This window comes from Pleurodeles waltl, chromosome 3_1, assembly GCF_031143425.1.
Source record: "Pleurodeles waltl isolate 20211129_DDA chromosome 3_1, aPleWal1.hap1.20221129, whole genome shotgun sequence".
NCBI classification, from domain to species: Eukaryota; Metazoa; Chordata; class Amphibia; order Caudata; family Salamandridae; genus Pleurodeles; species Pleurodeles waltl.
Window position 1 is genome coordinate 34,499,270 of NC_090440.1, and position 21,289 is coordinate 34,520,558.

The window sequence follows — 21,289 nt, forward strand, 5'->3', positions numbered from 1 at the left end:
ACGTCCATGTAGCCTTCCTCCCTTCTTTTTCTCACTCCACCCTTCCTTTCGTTCAGCCTCCTTCCACGACTTCCATCCACCCATCCTTTCATCCTCCAACCCTGCCTTTCACTCTTCCACCCATCCTTTCATCCTCCAACCCTGCCTTTCATTCTTCCACCCAAACATTCATCCTCAGACTCTACCTTTTATCCTCCCACCATGCCTTTCATCTCCCACTCTGCCTTTGATCTCCCACTCTGCCTTTCATCTCCCACTCTGTCTCTCATCCTACTACACTTCCTTTCATCCTACTACTCTGCCTTTAATCTCCTACTCTGTCTTTCATCCTTCTACTCTACCTGTTATCCTCCCACCATGCTTTTCATCTCCCACGCTGCCTTCCTCCTGCTACTCTACCTCTCATCCTGCTACTCTGCTTTTCATCCTATTGTCATCCTACTACCCTGCCTCTCATCCTGCTACTCTGCCTCTCATCCTACTGTCATCCTGCTACTCTGCCTCTCATCCTACTACTCTGCCTTTCATCCTACTGTCATCCTACTACTCTGCCTCTCATCCTACTACTCTACAACTGTTTAACTCTGATCCATCTACAAAGCTACCTAACTTTGCTTGAAAAATTAAATCTTCTCTTCAGACTCAGGTCCAGCTCATCAGATGCACTTGTTGTGTCTCTTGTGATTCTCTCCAGTCCGGGGCTTTAGGTGCCTCGAGGATGTGGTTGTTGTTTGGGGAGCCAAACCCTGGGAGGCGAGACTGTGTCCAATCACAAATTCACCCTCTTTCAGACAGAACACAGTGTAAAGTTTTTCAAACAAGAATATATCACGGGGCGCGGTCTGTCACAAACCACATTTACCGCACTTAAAAGCTGTTTATTATTACCTTGGCGCATTGCACCTCAGAGAAGATCCCGGGGCATCCCTCCCAGGGCAGACACACCTTGCGACCTGTGCTGAAAGAGTTGTCATCCTTGGGACTGAAAGCTGATTGGAGGACGCTCAGCCTCTTATGGGTATATAAGGGTTCGGTCTGGAGCCAACAGAGCATCTCCCTGAAGGAAGAGACATTGTCTGCTGGTGACCTGAGCACTGCCCAGAACCCGAGGATGGAGAGAAGAGCGTGGGCCCTGGTCGCAGTGTGTCTGCTGAGCACCTGCTGGAGCTTACCTGTGCAGGTGAGAACACCTTTAGCAATGGTATCTAGAGCTGTGTGGAGCTACAGGTGAGAGGTGCAGTAACAATGTTACACGTGATTCTGTGCTTGTGTGGACTCTCAGGTGTGCATCGCTGTAAGTACGCCTGTGCAGGTGAGAACTCCTTTAGCAATGGTATGTAGCTTAGAGCTGCAGTGCTAATGCTAGTTGTGGTTCTGTGCTTCTGTAGACTCTCGGGTGTGCATCACTGTAAGTACACCTGTGCAAGTGAGAACCATGGTAACAGTGTATGTGTGGGCCCTTGGGTGTGCATCACTGCAACTACACCTGTGCAGGTGAGAGCAGCACTAATAGTATTATAAATAGTTCTGTGCTTGTGTACTCTCTCAGGTGTGCATCACTGTAAATACACCTGTGCAGTTGAGAGCCGCAGCAAGTGTTATATATGGTTCTGTGCTTATGTAAGCTCTCAGGTGTGCATCAGTATAAGTTCACCTGTGCAGGTGAGAGCTGGAGTAACAGTATTATATATGGTTCTGTGCTTCTGTGGACTCTCAGGTGTGCATCACTGTAAGTACACCTGTGCAGGTGAGAGCTGCAGTAATAGTATTATATATGGTTCTGTGTAGGTGTGAACCCTTGAGTGTGCATCACTGTAACTACACCTGTACAGGTGAGAGTTCCACTTACAGTATTATATATGGTTCTGTGTAGGTGTAGTCTCAGGTGTGCATCACTGTAAGGACACCTGTGCAGGTGAGAGCTGCAGTAATAATATTATATATAGTTCTGTGCTTGTGTACTCTCTCAGGTGTGTATCACTGTAAGTACACCTTGCAGGTGAGAGTTGCACTTACAGTGTTAGATATGGTTCTGTGTAGGTGTAGTCTCATGTGTGCATCACTGTAAGTACACCTGTGCAGGTGAGAGCTGCAGTAATAGTATTATATATGCTTCTGTGCTTCTGTGGACTCTCAGGTGCGCATCGCTGTAAGTACACCTGTGCAGGCGAGAGGTGCAGTAATAGTATTATATATAGTTCTGTGCTTGTGTACTCTCTCAGGTGTGTATCACTGTAAATACACCTGTGCATGTGAGAGCTGCAGTAATAGTATTATATATGCTTCTGTGCTTCTGTGGACTCTCAGGTGTGCGTCACTGTAAGTACACCTGTGCAGGTGAGAGCTGCAGTAATAGTATTATATATGCTTCTGTGCTTCTGTGGACTCTCAGGTGTGCGTCACTGTAAGTACACCTGTGCAGGTGAGAGCAGCAGTAGTATTGCTATATATGGTTCTCTATCGGTGTAGTCTCTTAGGTGTGCATCCCTGCAAGTACACCTGTGCAGGAAAGAGCTCTAGTAACAGTATAATATGGACATATGTGCACATAAAGCCTTTCTGATGTACCTCACTTGCCTGTGAGGCAGAGCCTAGAACCGCAGTAACCATAATATATAGATCCGCAGTACGCCTGCACAGGAGAGTATATGTGACAGAACTGCATAGTCCTCTATACATATGATGCACCTCAGTTGTGCTTCGCAGAGAGCGCACCTGTACAGGATAATATATCAGTGACAGTATTAAACAGCCCTGTGTACATGTAATGCCTCTCAGGTGTGCTTCATAGCCAGCACACCTATACAGGTGATTATCTCAGTGACAGTATCACATAGCCCTGTGTACATGTAACACCTCTCAGGTGTGCTACAGGATAGGATATAAGTGACAGTATTACACGGCCCTCTCTAAATGTAAAGTGTCTCTGGTGTGTTTCACGGAGAGTGCATCTGTACAGGTGAGTATATGAGTGACAGTATTACAAATGCGAGGCTTTTACACCTCCTGCACCAGGAGAGACAACATGGCTGACACACCTGCTGGCCCTGTCAAGGAGCTTCTTGTAAACTTACAGCTGGTGTGACAGGCCACCACCACTAATGATTTAGGGTATAATTTTAAAGCTCTTTGAGGCCAGGAGACAGACACTGCAATGTCAGCGGCTGAGTAAGGATGCCATAGGCTCTAAAGAAAGCAAGAAAAATGACTCCTTCTACTCACATGTTCTGTAGTATGACAGCCAGAATTGCAGGCACAGCTCCTCCATTAGGGCGGAGGAGCGTCGCCCCCCGCCAGCAGCTGCAGCTGCAAAACCTTTAATAATAAACTGTGTTTACTGTCGTTTCCTTTTAAAGGGGCAGGGCCACAGGGTGACGAGGAGTGAGGGGGAGTGCACAGCGCTCCCGCTCACTGCACATGTATGTTTGGCTGGCCGTCTCGGGCCGCCCAAACACACATGCGCAGTGTGCTCTTTCAAGCCCGCAACACAGGTGCCAGCTGGACAGAGCCTGTACAGGCTCCCAGTCTGCCTGGGAGAGCCATGGCTAGGCACTCCCAGACAATCCTGACGCTGCTCTGGGCAGCGTCAGGATTGCCCGGGCAGCAGGCTGGCAGCCTGTGCCTGCCTGCAACAGAGGAGCGGCGCAGGAGCGGAGAAGGTGAGTATTTTTTTTTCTTTAATAAATGTAAGGTTTATTTCCCCCCTTCCCTGCCCCCCACACACCACCCACCCCTTCCACCCTTGGGCTATACAGCACCACTGTTAACTACACCTGGAGCAAAGTGTCTAGACACTTAGGGGCACATTTCTAAGCCCATTGCGCCGCCGATGCATCACTTTTTATGATGGAGCATAGCGCAGACCCATATCTACAAGGCATGCAAGGCCACTTTGCGTGTGTTTTCATTACCTTGTAAATATGGTGTAAGGAACTCAGCTCAAGTTGCTGTGTTGTCTTACAGTGCGTCAGGGAGGCGTACCATGGGTGTTGCAGTGGGTGTTCCCACGCAACACCTATGGGTTTTCACGCATTCCCAGATTCACAAGAATCTGTAAACCTGGGAATGTGTTAAAACTACACGCCTCCTTAGGGTAGGTGCAATGAGGAGAAATAGTTTTAGTTTTCAAGTTTTGACTCATTCCCAGGTTTAAAGAGTCTTGTAAATCTAGGAATGCATCAAAACCCATGGGTGTCGCGTGGGAACACCCACCGCAACCCCATGGTAAGCCCCCCCCCCTGATGCAATGTAAGTCAACGCAAGACTTGCGCTGTGTTGCCTTACACCATATCTACAAGGCCATGAAAAGTCACGCAAAGTGGCTTTGTGTGGTCTTGTAGAAGTGGGGTTGCACTATGCGCCGCAGGTGCTTCACAAAAAGTGACCCACGAGTGGCACATGGGGCTTGTAAATATACCCAACAGTAAACCTAGAGGTGTATCACAGGCACAGAAGGCGTTTCCATGAGTATATGTGAGGTATAGGTCTATTAGTCTGGGGGCACCAGAAGGATCCAACTGCAATTAGTGGTCAGCTTACCTGGACAGATGATGTGTCAATCAAACTTCCAATTTAGTTGGAAAGTATGATTTCCACCTGGGCTTATTTTGCAGATCTCATAAGGAGTTAAGACTTGAGGGGAGGGGGGCTGTAGTGAACGTCCCTAGATATTTTCCAGTACCTGGGTCCTAATTCTGGGATTGCAAGGAATGCCAAATTGCACCCGCCTCTGACTGAGCCATGTAATTCCTGGGTCAAACTGAGCTCATTGGAAGCAGTGATGCTGTGTGGTATGGGATTTAGTAAGGTGTGTGGGTTCTGAGCAATGTGATCAGTTTTCTGCGTCTGAAGTTTCAGAATGGGGGGGGTGATGCTTATTTCATACATGCCAGAAGATGTGAATATGTTTGGAAACTCAAACAAGGATGTTTTGGAGTGCGCCTGCACGGTTTCTGTCACTTTTTATCTGGGAAAAAATGTTGCTTGCCATAAGACTTGCGGGTATGGGATTAGCACGCAAATTGGAATTCTGATTTGGGCACAAAGAGCAGTTTGTACCCAAATCAGGATCAGATTGTTCCACTTGAGAGACCTCAAGGACAGCTCCATAGACTCTCCTGTTACATTGTACGGGAACTCTGTACAGCTTCAGGGCATCCGTCCTGCTGAAGGCCACTTGTTTCCATGAAACTCTTTCCGAAACGTTCCTTCGGCAGTAAGAGGCATCCAGACGGGTCCATGGACCACAGACTTCACCTCTGACACCAGTGCAATCCTGAGTGTTTCAAGGAACAGGTCACACCATGCCAGGGGCCACCGCGCTTTACCACAACATTGGCGCTTAAATATCGCCCCTAACAACACTGACTGCAAGATGTCAGCTGCACGGTATCGACGAGGTAAGTAGATGAATCATTTGAACAGTAAATCTCCACTCAGTTCCCTTGATGACCCTGTGCAGGGGGTTGTCCTGCAGCCCACACCGCTGCAGGGCGAGACTTTGTATTCGATACTTAGACATATAGCCCAATGTACATCTTATGTCATCTTTTAAAACATGGCTTTAGGGTCCCCTAAAGTTCTACAATCCGAATACTTATGTTAGGTGATTAAAACTTCATTTTTCTCTTTTGCAGATTTTCTACGAACTGGAGAAAAATCGTGAGTACATTTTGAATCGGGATAGCTTTAAACTCGAGCATAGCTCCTCTCTGTAACGAAGCGCTGTACTGAGGGCGGGGTTGGTGGCTGCATTGTTTACTGTTGCGTTTAAATCACTTTTTGCGGGTTTACAAAGGGATCCAAAGTAAGACGTGGGGCGGTGAATGACTTGTGTGCACGTGCGCCGTGTGCACGAACATAGCGCTGCTGTGAGTCACGCGGTGTGAGGATGAAAGGAGGAGCCTTCACACTCCTGACTGGACACGTAAAATGAACTCGAGAGAAACAGCTACAGAGAACAAAACCCTAAGAACCAGAGTCCGGCAGACAGGACTAGAGCGGTTCATTGATCGAACGATTTTGCGAGCACCCGTAACATGTCACGCATTGTGCGAGCACCCGTTCGGTAAGGAAGATGGGCCTGCACATTTGTCCCTGTTTGCCACTTATATCCTGGCGCTACAAGCTCTGCACACTTCACCCCCTCCCACACAATGTGCATGAACATCTTTACGCGTTGGCAGACAGACACATCTTGTGCACAGACACAGATGCACATTTGGGCGCAGAAATATTTCAGCTCCTATCATTGCTTTCTGAATTCATCTACTCCTGTGCACGAGCATCTGATGTGAAGCTGGAATGTGCCTTCTCTTCCAGGCACCCAGCATTCAGCGGAGCCCCTGACTCCAGACGTCTTCGAGATCATCACCAGAGAGAACAAAGGTAAGAGAAAACCTCCGGCTTCTGGGCACTAGACTTTGTTACATGATATTCAGCTGTCACTCTGAGACCAGACGTCTTGGAAATCATGACCAAAGAGAACCAAGGTAAGAGAAAACCTCCGGCTTCTGGGCGCTAGACTTTGTTACACACTATTCAGCTGTGACCCTGAGAGCAAAAATCTTAAAATGATCACCAGAGTGAACAAAGGTAAGAGAAAACCTCAGGCTTCTGGGAGCTAGACTGTTTTACACGATATTCAGCTGTCACTCTGGGACCAGACGTCTTCAAAATCATCACCAGGGAGAACAAAGGTAAGAGAAATCCTCGGGGCCTCTGGGCGCTACACTGTTAAACAGTGGCCAGCCATGACCCTGAGCACAGACATCTTTGAGAAACTCCCAAAAAGAATCAAGGTAAGAAATAAATTCAGGGCCTCTAGGCGCTACACGCTGTTTCAAGATAGTCAGATGTGAGCCTGAGCACAGGTGTCTTCACAAGGTGGCAGTATTATGAGGTATGACGGGGGAGTTTTACCATGTAATACTAACATGTTACCCAGTAGAGGGCCTCAGGTTCACACTAGTAAACCTTAGTTCAGTCCTGGTAGTGTGGTAAAGAATAGTCAGGCTACTTAGAGGAACATGTGTAAAGCATTTCACAGTACCAACATGGACGATAAGCAAATGACACGACTCAAAGGAAATACCACACCAATTTAGAAAAAGAAGACAGATTTTTACAAAAAATTTAGTCACCAAAACGAACTTTTTAAGTTACACACAACCGGAGTTATGCATTTTAGAAGCTTCAGCAAATAGGGTATTTTCACTGTTTAGATAGCTCCCATTGAAGCCAATTGAGAAAATCAAAATGTGCTCTCGGGCACTTGCAGGGTGAGTTCTGGGGAACACACCTGGACCTAGAGTTCTGCGGGGCCCTAGACCAAGACTCAACAGTCAGTTTCCTATTACCTTGCCCAGGGAGTCCGGGTGCAGAGGTGCTTTAGCTGTGCTTGGTGCTGACGGGTCCGCCTCTGCTGGCACGTTTGCACCATTTAGCAAACGGGTACTTGGGGGTGGACAAAAGCACTACCCTTTGACTGTAGAGGTCTTTGGGGGAGCAGGAATCAACAGCTGGAACTTCGCCACCACTTCCGGTGGTTCTGGGTTCAGAGATGGCTTCAGGCTGTCAGTCACGGGAGATGGTCAAACCAAAGCTGCGTTGCTGCTCTTCTCGAGGTCACTCTCTTCAGGATGCAGAACACAGGAGGAGGGTCATTGCGGACATCAGTCTCAATGCTCTGCAGTCGGTGATGTCCAATTGGCTGTCAGTTTCTAGACAGGTGACAGACAAGCCTTGGTATCTGTAAAGGTGGTCCGCTGGTACTTCGATGGTTGGAGGTCATCCCGAAGGGAGCAGAGGCTCAAAATCTGGCACAGACTTCACTCCCACTCTGTTGATGGTAAACACAGAGTTTTTGTAGGCTCACTTACACGGAGCCTGTTGGGTCGCAGTTTGATGACCAGCATGGCGTTTACTCCTGCAGTTCACAGGGAACTAGTACCACCAGTCAGGTGAGTCTTTCTTGGCTTCCCGGTGTCCACTGGGGTTCCTCTTGCTGGGACCAATGAGCTTTCACCTGAAGCACACGTCAGTCACTCAGTTCCAGTGGTAGTCTCCGTAGGTAACTTCTGTGTCCTCTCTTCTCGCTGTGGCTGGAGTCAAGGTCTTGTTGTCAGTGACGACTCCTTTGTGCCTCTTCATCTTTGCAAGTAACTACTAAGGTTCTGGTGCCAGGGGAGTCCCTTAAGTCCTGGTTTAGGGTGCATTAAGGGTGAGGGGGACAGTGGCCAATGGGCTACTGGTCCCTGCAGCTATCCCGCCCCTGTAGTGACCACTTCCTGTGGAAGTGGTCCACTTTCCTACCCAGAATCCACTAAATCTAAGGGTTGCAAAGATGGCAGAACCCTCCCTTGGCTGTACAGACCTCCTGGTCCACCCTAAAGGTGTGGGTAGTTTTTGGAGGTGTACGCCTCCTGCATAGCTAAGTTCCTGCCTGTAGGGCTGGACTGGACGGGAAGGGGTTTGTCCTGAAGTGGGGAACGAGTAATTACATTTCAAGCGCAGGTTTAGCCTTTGAGACTCGCCGCCTTGATTACCTTTCAAGTTAGCCAGCCTGGGAGGGAGGATGTGTGACCTCCTGCCTGCCCAGGCCCTTTGTCTTCATCCTGTAGAAGTGCTATCACAAACAGCAGGAGGGCAGAGTCTTGTCTGTGGTGGCAGAGGCTCGAGAAAGCCTACCAAAACAGCAGAGTGGGCACCCTCTAAGGGTGCCACCAGGGCACATGCTAGTCAACCCTGAGCATGGGCATCGTGCTCAGGATTAAAAAGCAGGGTGTTTGATACCAAACACAGGGGAACTGCCCAGATGCCAGTCCATGTTATCCTATTGACTGCCGTTTACTCCTGGTAGTATCACATTTTAAATGCTATTATGGGGTCATATATGCTCATACATATATGTCCTCACTCATAGTACAGTGCACCCTGCCTCCTGGGCTATAGGAGGCCTGCCTTAGGGGTGACTGACCTGTGGGCAGTAAAGGGGACTCTTCCTGCACCTGGTGTGGGCAGAGTTGCACTCGAGCAGCAGGCTGCTTGTGCAGGCTGACATGGCAGCTCTGCAGTCTCACTTTTACCCAGGTCACACAGGGTGACACAATCAGTGCTGCAGCCCTGGTGACCCCTTTACCACCCTGGCCCTGGGTACCACTGGCACCAATTACTAGGGACTTAGAGGGGCGGTACATTCCTTGCCAATTGGCCTATGCAATTCGACATATAGTTTAAGGGAAAGAGCATAAGTACTGATGTCTGGTTAGCAGACCTCAGTGCGCAAACTGGTCAAAAACAACAGCATCACCCAGTGTGTGAGGGGGTGGCCATCAAAAAAGAGTACTTTGTAACAATAATCACCAAAGACAACCAAGGTGTTGGACACAACCCTTTCTGCAGGCTCACTACAGAGTTGTTTTTTACCATCTTCTGCTGTCCTTTTCTGTTGTTTTTTAGGACTCTGTGCAGTTTTTCCTGCTAACCAGTGGTAAAGTGTGTCTGCTCTCTCCCTAAACCATGGTAAAACTGGCCTACACCTAATTGGCAGATTTAATTTACTTGTACGTTCTTAGGGGCATATTAACAAGCGCCGTACATTGTCGGTGCAACAGTGATGCAAATTGCATACTCTCATATACAAGGCAACGCAAAGCCACTTTGCGTGGCTTTTCATGGCCTTGTAGATATGGCGTAAGGCAACCCAGCACAAATCGCTGCGTTGCCTTACACTGCGTCAGGGAGTCCTACTGTGGGCGTTGCGGTGGTTGATCCACACGCAACACCCATGGGTTTTGATGCATTCCCGGATTTGCAAGAATCTGTTGCTTGCTGCACTGCCCTGCGTGACAGGCTTGTATTATGCCCCTTAGTACTTGGTGCTAAAAGTTAAATGCTATAAATTAAATGCTGCTAGTGGGCAGCAGCCCTCCTTATGACAGCTGCTAAAGCAGCGTTTTAAACATGTCTTAGGCCTGTCACTGGCACTTATAGTGTAGTTTGAAACTGGCATTTCAACCTGGTCTCGATACATAAGCAATGACTCATATTTTACCAATGTAGTACATCTGGTAACGGGTACCATCCATTTAAAAACATATAGTGGAGTGGCCTGTCACATTTCAACGTAAATGCATTCTGGGAAATAAACTCATCACCAAACACGTTTGAAATTCATAGCATTGAAACAGACAGATAGCTATCATGCCATCACCGCTTAACTCCTGTTACTAATCAAAGCATATGATTGGCTTGCATTGCTATATATTTTGAAGGAGTTTATAAATACAATTTTATCGATCAAAATTAAAGTAACTTTTGTGCGCTGCAAACGGTATAAATTGAACCAGCTCATTGGTCTAAATCTAGTTTATTTAGTGAATATTCAAAGAATTCTTAATACTGGTTCTTATTTGTATGACACACAGATAATGACGTACAATCCTAATTTAGTTTTGAAGACTTAATACAGATATGTGCATGAAGAAGCACACAGAATCTATGGCGGTGGCAGGAGAAAGGGCTGCCTCTGACAATATGTGTGATGTCACTGCTGGTGTTTGCTGAAAGAAGATATAAAGCGCTTAGAAGGCAGTTATCCATCATAGTTGTATATATAATTTGTCTGTCTTAATATGCTCGATATTATTATATCAAGCCAGTAAAATGCTTTTAGTAGTGTCATAAATAACTCCTGATATGACAAGGTGGCAAAACTATAGAATGTAAAACACAGGAAACTATTCAGAGTAAACATTCACAGCTGCAGTCACTCCTCACTGTGCATGCCTGTGTGCTGAGGGCTTTTTTTACTCCCTGGGGTTGTTTGTTTTCTAAATTAGGTGCTTATGTCATAGTTTGATGCTTTATCTGAAATCTCCCTCCACCAAGAGTGAATCTTACATTTTGTATTTTTTCTTCAAATTGTGCTTTTAGCCTAAAGTCAGCTTCCTTCTCCCCGTGTGCTCTTGTTCCTTCTGGTTTCACGACAGGCACTGACTGCTATCATTGTGTTTCACTGTTGTAGGCACTTCACAGCTGGTGCACGAGGGTGACATTGCCATCCAACCAGGCCGCAGTGCCAGGGTGTGTCCAAACAACAGCTGCTTCTGGCCTAAATCCAGAGATGGGTCCGTCCCTGTGCCCTACACCCTCAGCCCTACTTACAGTGAGTTTTACACACAGGCTCACCTTTGTGTTCCATAGATACTTTTCCAGGTTACTTCCCCTATGTCACCGTCCTCCTTTCCTCTCTTGTCCCTCAGGTGCCGAAGATGTGGCCGCCATCACAGATACAATGCGCGAGTTTGCAACACTGACCTGCATCCGCTTTGTGAACCGTGCGGCGGAACCAAATTACCTCCAGATCCTGCCTACGGATGGGTAAGAGCACAGGGCACCATAAGCACTGATGCTACATTCAGCATCACACCAGATAGAGCTCCATCACATAGACTCATTACCTCCAGATCCTGCCTGCGAATGGGTAAGAGCACAGGGCACCCTAAGCACTGATCCTACATTCAGCATCACCAGATCCATCATACAGACTCATTTCCTCCAGATCCTCTCTGTGGATTGGTAAGAGCACAGGGCACCCTAAGCACTGATCCTACATTCAGAGTCACCAGTTCCATCATACAGACTTCTTACCTCCAGATCCTGTCTGTGGATTGGTAAGAGCACAGGCACCCTAAGGACTGACCCTACATTCAGCATCACACCAGATAGAGCTCCAACACATGGACTCATTACCTCCATATCCTGTCTGCGGATGGGTAAGAGCACAGGACACGCTAAGCACTGATCCTACATTCAGCATCACACTAGATAGAGCCCCATCACATAGACTCATTATCTCCAGATCCTGTCTGTGGGTGGGTAAGAGCACAGGGCACCCTAAGCACTGATCCTACATTCATCATCACACCAGACTGGGCTCCATCACATAGACTCATTACCTACAGATTCTGCCTGTGGATGGGTAAGAGCACAAGCACACTAAAGACTGACCCTACATTCAGCATCACACCAAATCCATCACATAGACTCATTACCTCAAGATCCTGATGGTGGATGGGTAAGTCCACAGGGCACTCTAAGGACTGATCCTACATTCAGCATCATGCCAGCTAAAGCTCCATCACATATACTCATAACCTCAAGATCCTGCCTGTGGATGGGTAAGACCAGAGGGCACCCTAAGGACTGATCCTACATTCAGCATCACACCAGATCCATCACATAGACTCGTTACTTCAAGATCCTCCCTGCGGATGGGTAAGAGCACAGGACACCCTATGGACTGGTCCTACATTCAGCATCACACCAAACAGGGCTCAATCACATAGACTCGGTATTAACAGCCATGTTCACTAATTGTAACAGGACAAGGCAAATGAACATGCATGATCTCCAGCTCATATAGGACCCATGGTAGAACAATATATCCCTACACAGCACAGTTAAGATGCTTACAATGGGGTAATAATTACATTCACCACATAGTTTGGAAACATTGGTAAAACTCTCCTCTAGAGATGATGGCAGCTGATATTCAACATTTCACCCCCTGTTGTTTTTGCTAAAGCTAAACTTCCAGTGAGACAGCTAGAGTTAGGGAATCCCTTTATGGTGCGGTTCCTTAGGGCTGCAGTTCCTGAATGAGTAATACGACTAAAACTGAGGTCCTCTCGCTGGTGGCCTACCTCCTTTGATGACTCATCACATGCAGCACAATCAGCTTGCAATTCGGGAGTGGTTTTCAATTCAAATTTATATTGTAGTTTTCAAATTTCAAAACTCATTTCCACTAGCTAATTTATGCTCAAAGTACTCAGAAATGTTGCCCCCATTCTGCCTTTAGACTCGCAGATCTTGGTCCAGTCATTGATATTACGTAGACTGGATTTTTGTAACTCGGTCTGTATCAGACTTCCTGCACTTCTGATCCACAAATCGCAACTTGTATAAAACATAGCAACACAATTGATTCACAATTCACTCAAATGGGACTATGTGTTAATATGTATATCATCAACTTATATGGATGTTTAGTTGTTTAGAATACTAAGGGGCATATTTACAAGTCTGACACACCACCGGTGCTTCAGCTTTTTTTACGCTATGGCGGCGCAGAGTGCAGACCCATATCTATGAGGCCACGCAAAGCCACTTTGTGTGGTTTTTCATGGCCTCATAGATATGGAATAAGGCAAGGCAGCGCAAGTAGGTGCTTTGCCTTACTCTGCGTCAGGGAGGTGTTCCATGGGCGCTGCAGTGGGTTTCCCCACGCAACACCCATTGGATTTGACGCATTACCAGATTTACATAGACGTTTAAACCTGGTAATGTGTCAAAACCTTATGCCTCCCCGGGGGAGGAGTAATGAGGACAAGTACTTTTATTTCTCATCGTTTTTTCCTCTCTCCATGTGTGCTGCATTCTGCAGCACACTTAGAAAGAGGAAAACTGCTCCCTGGGTTGATTGTGTGCAGTAAGATGTCCCTTTGTGCACAAAAACAATCCTGCATGCAATGCAGACACCCTTGCACCACGGTGCAAGGGTGCCTGCATTGGCGCTAGGCATTCAGTTGTGCACCAGTGCAGGGGAAGGGACAGAAATGCACTGTATTTTAGAAATACAGTGCATTTTTGCCTTTTCCCTGTGGCGCAGGGCAGTGCAGCAAGATTACTTACTGTGCTGTCCTCCACCACTATTCTAATAGATTTACCCCTAAATCTATATCATTTTGGATCGATATAAAATTAAACGTTTATTCCCTTGAGTTGTGATGGCTGGACCCTGTATGCTTTGTTCTTTCCCTAAATGTTCTGATGACTGGATCTCATATGCTTTGTTCATTCCCCAGTGTTGTGATGGCTGAATCCTGTATACATTGTGAATTTCCAAGAGGTTTGGATGACTGGATTCTGTATGATTTGTTTATTCCCAGATATTCTGATAGCTGGATCCTGTATATTGTTTAACTCCCTAGAGGTTCTGGTGGCTGTTTCCTGTATGATTTATTCATTCCCTAGAGCCTGTGATGGCTGGATCCTGTATGCTTTATTAATTCCCTAGAGGTTCCGACGGCTGACTCCTGTATGATTTGTTCATTTCTTAGTGTTCTGATGGCTGGATCCTGTATGCCTTGTTCATTCCCTAGTGTTGTGATGGCTGGGTCCTGGATGCTTTGTTTATTCTCTTGTGTTGTAATGGTTGGTCCTGTCTGCTTTGTTCATCTCCTAGAGGCTCTAATGGCTGGATACTGTATGCTTTGTTCATTACCTAGAGGTTCTCATGGCTGGGTTCTGTATGCTCCATTCATTCTCTAGTGTTGTGATGGCTGGATCCTGTATCCATTGTTCAATCCCTAGAGGGTCTGATGGCTGGATCCTGTATGCTTTGTTCATTTCCTAGTGTTTTCATGGCTGGATCCTGTTCACCATGTTAATTCCCTAGTTTCTGATGGCTGGGTCCTGTTTGCTTTGTTCATTCCCTTGTGTCCTTATGGCTGGATCCTGTAGGCTTTGTTCATTCCCTATTGTTGTGATGGCTGGTGTTCTTTCACTAGAAGTTCTGATGGCTACATCCTGTATGATGTGTTCTTTCTCTAGAGATTCCGATGAATGGATCTTGTGTACAATGTTAAATCCCTAGAGTTTCTGATGGCTGGCTCCTGTACACTTTGTTCATTCCCTAGTGTTATAATGACTGGATCCTGTACACTTTGTAATTCCCTAGTGTGCTGATGGTTGGGTCTTGTATGCTTTCTTCATTCCTAGTGTTCTGATGGCTGGGTCCTGTATGCTTTGTCATTCCTTAGCAGTTTTGATGGCTTTCTCCAGTATGCTTTGTTCATTCCCTATTGTTGTGATGGCTGGATTCTGTATACTTTGTTCATTCCCTAGAGGTTCTGATGGATGGATCCTGTATGCCTTGTTCATTCCCAAGAGGTTCTGATGGCTGGATCTTGTATGCTTTGTTCATTCCCTAGAGGTTCTGATGGCTGAATCCTGTATGCTTTGTTCATTCCCTAGTGCTATGATGGCTGGATCCTGTACACTTTGTTCATTCCCTAGTGTTATGATGGCTGGATCCTGTTCACTTTGTCATTTCCTAGTGTTCTGATGGCTGGGTCCTGTGTGCTTTGTTCATTCCCTAGTGTTCTGATGGCTGGGTCCTGTCTGCTTTGTTCATTCCCTAGAGATTCTGATTTCTGGATACTGTATGCTTTGTTCAATCCCTAGAGATTCTGATAGCTGAATCATGTCTGCTGTGTTAATTCCCTAGAGTTCTGATGGCTGGATCCTATGTATGCTTATTCATTCCCACATGTTGTGATGGATGGGTTCTGTATGCTTTGTTCATTCCCTAGAGGCTCTAATGGCTGGATCCTCTTTGCTTTGTTCATTTTCTAGAAGGTCTGATGGCTGGATTCTGTATGCTTTGTTCATTCCCTAGCGGTTCGGATGGCTTTCTCCAGTATGCTTTGTCCATTCCCTAGTGTTCTGATGGCTAGATCCTGTATGCTTTGTCCATTCCCTAGTGTTCTGATGGCTGGATTCTGTATGCTTTGTTCATTTTCTAGCGTTGTGATGGCTGAATCCTGTATGCTTTGTTTATTCCCTAGAGGTTCTTATGGCTGGCTCCTGTATGTGTTGTTCATTTCCTAGAGTTGTGATGGCTGGATTCTGTATGCTTTGTTCATTCCCTAGAGGTTCTGATGGCTGGACCCTCTAGGCTTTGTTCATTCCCCAGAGGTTCTGATGGCTGCGTCCTGAATGCTTTTCTCATTCCCTAGTATTCTGAAGGCTGCGTCCTGAATGCTTTGTTCATTCCCTAGTGTTTTGATGGCTGGATCCTCTAATCTTTGTTCATTCCCTAGAGGTTCAGATGGCTGCGTCCTGAATGCTTTGTTTATTCCCTAGTGTTTTGATGGCTGGATCCTCTATGCTTTGTTCATTCCCCGGTGTTCTAATGGCTGGATCCTGTATGCTTTGTTTATTCCCTAGTGTTCTGATGGATGGATCCTCTATGCTTTGTTCATTCCTTAGTGTTCTGATGGCTGGATCCTCTATGCTTTGTTCATTCCCCAGTGTTCTGATGGCTTGATCCTCTATGCTTTGTTCATTCCCTACAGGTTCCGATGGCTGCGTCCTGAATGCTTTGTTCATTCCCTAGTGTTGTGATGGTATAGAGAACATCTAAAACACAGAAGGTCTAAGCTGCTCATGAGCCCTAAATACAACCTCAAGAAATATCCTAGCATGCTTGAGGTACATGAGTGCAGATGGAGTCCACGCTAGTGTGGTCCAGTGTTATGCTGCTCTCTGCTCTAGCCAGGCATAGGTCTTCACTCTTTTATTATGGTGGTGTTTATATTTCTCCTGTTCAGTGGAGGAAAGGTGCCAGACAAAGTGCTACAGCGTATCAGCCTGGCGTTGATAGGGCTGATGTTTGACCAGATCTCTCTAGGCAATGCCCATCACAGCACAGGGGCAGGAGGGGGTCTCAATTCATTTTTCTGGACACAGGGTTTGGTTCTAGCAGGAAAGAGATGGTCTGTATATTCCTGGTTCCACCTATAGAGCCATGATAGTGCAATTGTAAAATTCCAGAGGGAGAAACACTTACACAAAGGATAAAGACATCCTAACGGACCAATCATTTAAGGACGTCACTCGCAATGCATATGCTTTCTCAGCTACACATCACACATGTAACATGCCACACACAACCAGAACACTGGCTTTGTTGGAGTATGAATCCTAGTTATGGAGGTACAGAATTACCTATGGCCACCTGGTAGATCTACCCCACCAGGCAGACAAAACTCATAGATGGGGAGTCCACTGGGACAAAAATATCATAGAGTAGTCCAGAAATGAATCAAACTGGTGTAGGGTGACACAGCTTTCCTGTGCCTACAAGGGCGTTTATCCCAACCTAGACTGCACATTGTCACTGTGCTAGAATCTCTCCTCTTTTGCAGATAGCCACAGTTGGTGAGGAGGTGCCCAGGCCGATGCCTTGTACGGGGTAATATTGTAATATTCTTTTGCTGAAGGTGCCAATCCAGTGATTTATGTATCCCCCTGGTCCATCTTCTCCTCTAGGTGCTGGTCATTCATCGGGAAGACAGGGGGAGTTCAGCAGGTATCTCTCTCCCCGGGATGTATGTCAAAAGGAACCATACAGCATGAGCTGAACCATGCCCTGGGCTTCTACCATGAGCAGAGCCGCAGCGACCGCGACAATTACGTGAACATCATGACAGAGAACATCTTGCCCGGTCAGTGACACTTCCTGGGCTACCATTACTACTGAGTGGGCAAACTGAGTACAACGTAGATTCCTGATAGACTCAACTTGGCACTGAATTATGCACCTGATTGGTTCAGCTCAGGTTTGATCGCTGATACCCACCAACACACTATTTCTATCAGTCTGACCCTTGGTTACGGTGATCAATATTCATTACTGTCACAAGCAGTCTGGTGTCTTTTTCATAAAGGTTATCACTACAAATGGCATTACCTGGAGCAATGCTTCCTTTGAAACGGTTTGTTCTTTGCCTACTTAAAAATGGCTGCCAGAGACACCGGGTCCAGATTTACAGAGAAGTCACGCAGCGCAGCGGGTTAAGACACTGCACTGCATTTTTTTAATGCAATACTAATATGTGGTGCTATTCTGCTCTCTCCTAGAGCTGGTGGCAGACTTTAGGCAGACATGTGCCAACGCAGAGACCCTTGCGCCATAGTGCTAGAGTGTCTGCACTGACTGAAGCATAGTGTTTGTGCTGAAAAGGGTCTCTTTTAATACAAGAAGTATGCTTTCAGACTTTTCCCACTTTGTATGTGTGCTGTACAATACAGTGCAAAAGTGGGAAGTAGAAAAGCAAGGAGAAATTAAAACATTTAGGCCCTCATTCTGACCTTGGCGGGCGGCGGAGGCCGCCCGCCAAAGTCCCGCCGTCAGGTTACCGTTCCGCGGTCGAAAGACCGCGGCGGTAATTCTGACTTTCCCGCTGGGCTGGCGGGCGGTCGCCTTCAGACCGCCCGCCAGCCCAGCGGGAAAGAGGCTTCCACGATGAAGCCGGCTCGGAATCGAGCCGGCGGAGTGGAAGCTGTGCGACGGGTGCAGTTGCACCCGTCGCGTATTTCACTGTCTGCGCAGCAGACAGTGAAATACATGTAGGGGCCCTCTTACGGGGGCCCCTGCAATGCCCATGCCAGTGGCATGGGCACTGCAGGGGCCCCCAGGGGCTCCGCGACCCCCCCTACCGCCATCCGGATCCTCTGGATGGCGGTAGGGGGGGTCGGAATCCCCGCGGCGGTGCAGCAAGCTGCGCCGCCGTGGAGGATTCAATGGGGCGGCGGTACACTGGCGGGAGCCCGCCAGTGGTGCCGGTCCGACCGCGGCTTTACCGCCGCGGTCGGAATCCCCATTGGAGCACCGCCGGCCTGTCGGCGGTGCTCCTGCGGTCCTCCGCCCTGGCGGTCTTTGACCGCCAGGGTCAGAATGAGGGCCTTAATCTACTTACACTTCTCTCGTGGAGGCTCAGGATTTTGGCCCACATCCCCGTCTCCCATTGTTTGTAGTTAGGGATTTATGCCAAACCAATGGGTAGTTGCATAGGAACACCGATCCACCACCATGGAACGTCACCTTGCCTCAAAGTAATGAAAAGCAGAACAAAGCGCAACTTTTTGTTACTTTGGCTTGCAATCCAATGCAAATTGTATTTTTTGTTGGATTGTAAATCCCACCGGAACACTATGAAACAGGTTTGCATTAGAAAAGTAACAAAAACCTGACACAATGCATGTGTTGTTAACTAGGACCAGGGCCAGATGAGATGTACAGCACTTTGAGCACCACTCTTTCTCACTTCACGATCTCACATGCAAATAATGGTGTTTCTTTCTGTAGTTTTTTCATCCTCTGATTGCATGGAATCTCAAACAGCCTCCTCTGTATCCCCAAAACTCTGCATGAAAAACTCTCCTTTCATACTCTGCATGCCTCGTGTCTCTGACCACATCCTACTTTAAGTCACAGGCATGTTTATCTTAATCTTTATTTTTGCATTACTGCTAATGTCCTCATTTTATTCAAAATGTTCTAATAAATCACCTCTGCTTTGTAAATCATACCCACAAACTAACAATACCTAACCTCCTTTTTCATGTATTAATTCCACAAACCATCTACACCACTTCCCAAATGATCATTCTTTAGTCCTAAAGATTGAGATCAAGACTATTTTCAATAACCAACAACCAATAAATCATGGGTGCCCAACGCAATGTGCTCACAGGCATAAAGTGCTTCAGTGCCTTCTCATGGGTAGCAAGCGCTATGTAAATGCAATTACACTACAATCTAAGGTGAAGGGTGTGCCCTGGAGTTTATCAAGGGAGTTGGATCCCTTTATGAGGCAAAAAGGTTTTCATAAGGAAAAAAACAGGATGATTTTATCTTCAAATAGACAACCGTGAGTTAGCAATAAACTTGGCTGAAACCCCCATGCATCCCTCCCCAATGCATGTAGGCACTAGTATTTATTAGTGTGAACCTTACTCAGGAGAAAGGTGGTGCTCTTCATCAAACAGGATTTAAATTTAGAAATTCACAACTTCATTTCACATACTGAAGCGAATAAGTGATTTACCTCAAATCACATGTTTTTCCATCTTGTACCAAGTCCCAGATTTAAACTCATTCCCCCATGTTCGAAATTCGACAGCTTAGCCAGTAGACACTTCTAACCCCTGATTTGATGAAGGCAGCACTGACCCCCAGTGAGCTGTGATCTTCCCTTTATCAAAATGTGCCCTACCAGACTCAGTCCTCGCTAACTCATCTTTATTGTCTGCTAATCCTAACAGACAGCCTCGGCAACTTTAACAAAGAGAACACCAACAACCTTGGCCTGGAGTACGACTTCTCCTCCGTGATGCATTATGGAATGTAAGTCTTCGATGCTCAGCTAAGAAGAGATTTTCTGTTTAAAACTCTGTCAAAGGCTTTTACATATAAATACTGACCCTGATTTAGATTTTGGTGGACAGGGTGCTTAGTTGCAAGCACAGCTGATTAACCTGTCCACCAAATCCTAGGACCACCCCCTTCATTTAGAGATGGGCAGACCCTATGTATTCCTCGATGAAGCCCCTATCGCCTCTGTTGATAGAATACTTCCTCTGACAGCCCGATGGAGTATCGGCCTTCTGAGGAATGGTATTAGAAGGCCTGCCCTATTTAGGGTGGATGGTGTAATATCTTTTGTTTTCCTGTCCATCACTGCCAAGAAAAACCTTGCATTAAGGGAAAGATAAAAAAACAATGCCCCCCCCCCAAACTCTTGGTGAAAACTTTTATTAACTGAAAGGAACCGCAGTGATGGTGGATCCCTTTTTATGTGCAGGAATGACTGCTGGGCTGGCTGTCATGTCTAAACGTGGCAGACGGAGTACCGTTGGGGTGGCATTGGTAATGTCTTCCGCTATCCCCAAAATCCTCCATCCATCAAACTTTAAATCACACCCAATGGTTCTGATCATATACTGAAATGATCTCTTTAATCAGCGCTGAGATTGCTGGACCTGGGAAGTAGAGGGTGGTGTTTAAATCACCTTTGATAGTGGTTTGTTTATAGGGAGCACATCATTGTGCATATTGGAAGTTCTATGTGTGAGGAACAGCATCAGAGTGGTGGCTGTGTCTGTCAGGAAGGAAGAGGGGCAACAGGAGTATGGCTGAGTTGTACTACATGAGCCCCAAAATGTGGACTGGTCATAGGTGATAAATGTGAGAAAGGGCAGTAGATTCATGTCAGTGCGCATGTGCCCACACAGTGCAATGTCCATGGATGAGAAAGACTAATATAATCATGGCCGTGTTGGTGAACATGATGGGCTAGGATCGACATTCTGTATGTGAAGTGAGGCTACGGAACGGGGGCTGGTTGGTGTACATGGACACCAAAGTGTAGATGTGCTGTAGATGATGGAGGTAGGAAAGTGAAGTTGAGTCATGGCTTTGTCAGTGAACATGTTCCCATAGAGTGGAATGTCCATGGCTAAAGAAGACCAGGTAAATGCTGTCTGAATGGGTGACCAAACTCGGTTTAGAGTGGAAGGGCCACTGCTGATGAATCGTATGAGGATGATGCCTCAGTGCTGACTCAAACCTCTGTCTAAAGAAGAAATATTATGAACATCAACAAGAGGATTTTTTTAAATCAGTGCTTTTTGGAACCTGCGATGATGAGTGAAT

The 21,289-nt window shown here is 46.7% G+C and overlaps 1 protein-coding gene across 1 annotated transcript in view; it reads left to right on the forward strand.

Annotated features, from left to right (window-relative positions):
- Positions 1–1,055: 1,055 nt before the first annotated feature.
- Positions 1,056–21,289, forward strand: part of LOC138283736 (embryonic protein UVS.2-like) — a 33,866-nt gene continuing 13,632 nt past the window's right edge. Inside the window, exons 1-7 of the mRNA XM_069221779.1 lie at positions 1,056–1,180; positions 5,637–5,661; positions 6,322–6,387; positions 11,027–11,167; positions 11,265–11,382; positions 17,122–17,297; positions 19,900–19,981. Of these exons, the coding sequence (XP_069077880.1) occupies positions 1,112–1,180; positions 5,637–5,661; positions 6,322–6,387; positions 11,027–11,167; positions 11,265–11,382; positions 17,122–17,297; positions 19,900–19,981 (677 nt within the window). The 5' untranslated portion in view covers positions 1,056–1,111. The remainder of the gene's footprint in view (positions 1,181–5,636; positions 5,662–6,321; positions 6,388–11,026; positions 11,168–11,264; positions 11,383–17,121; positions 17,298–19,899; positions 19,982–21,289) is intronic.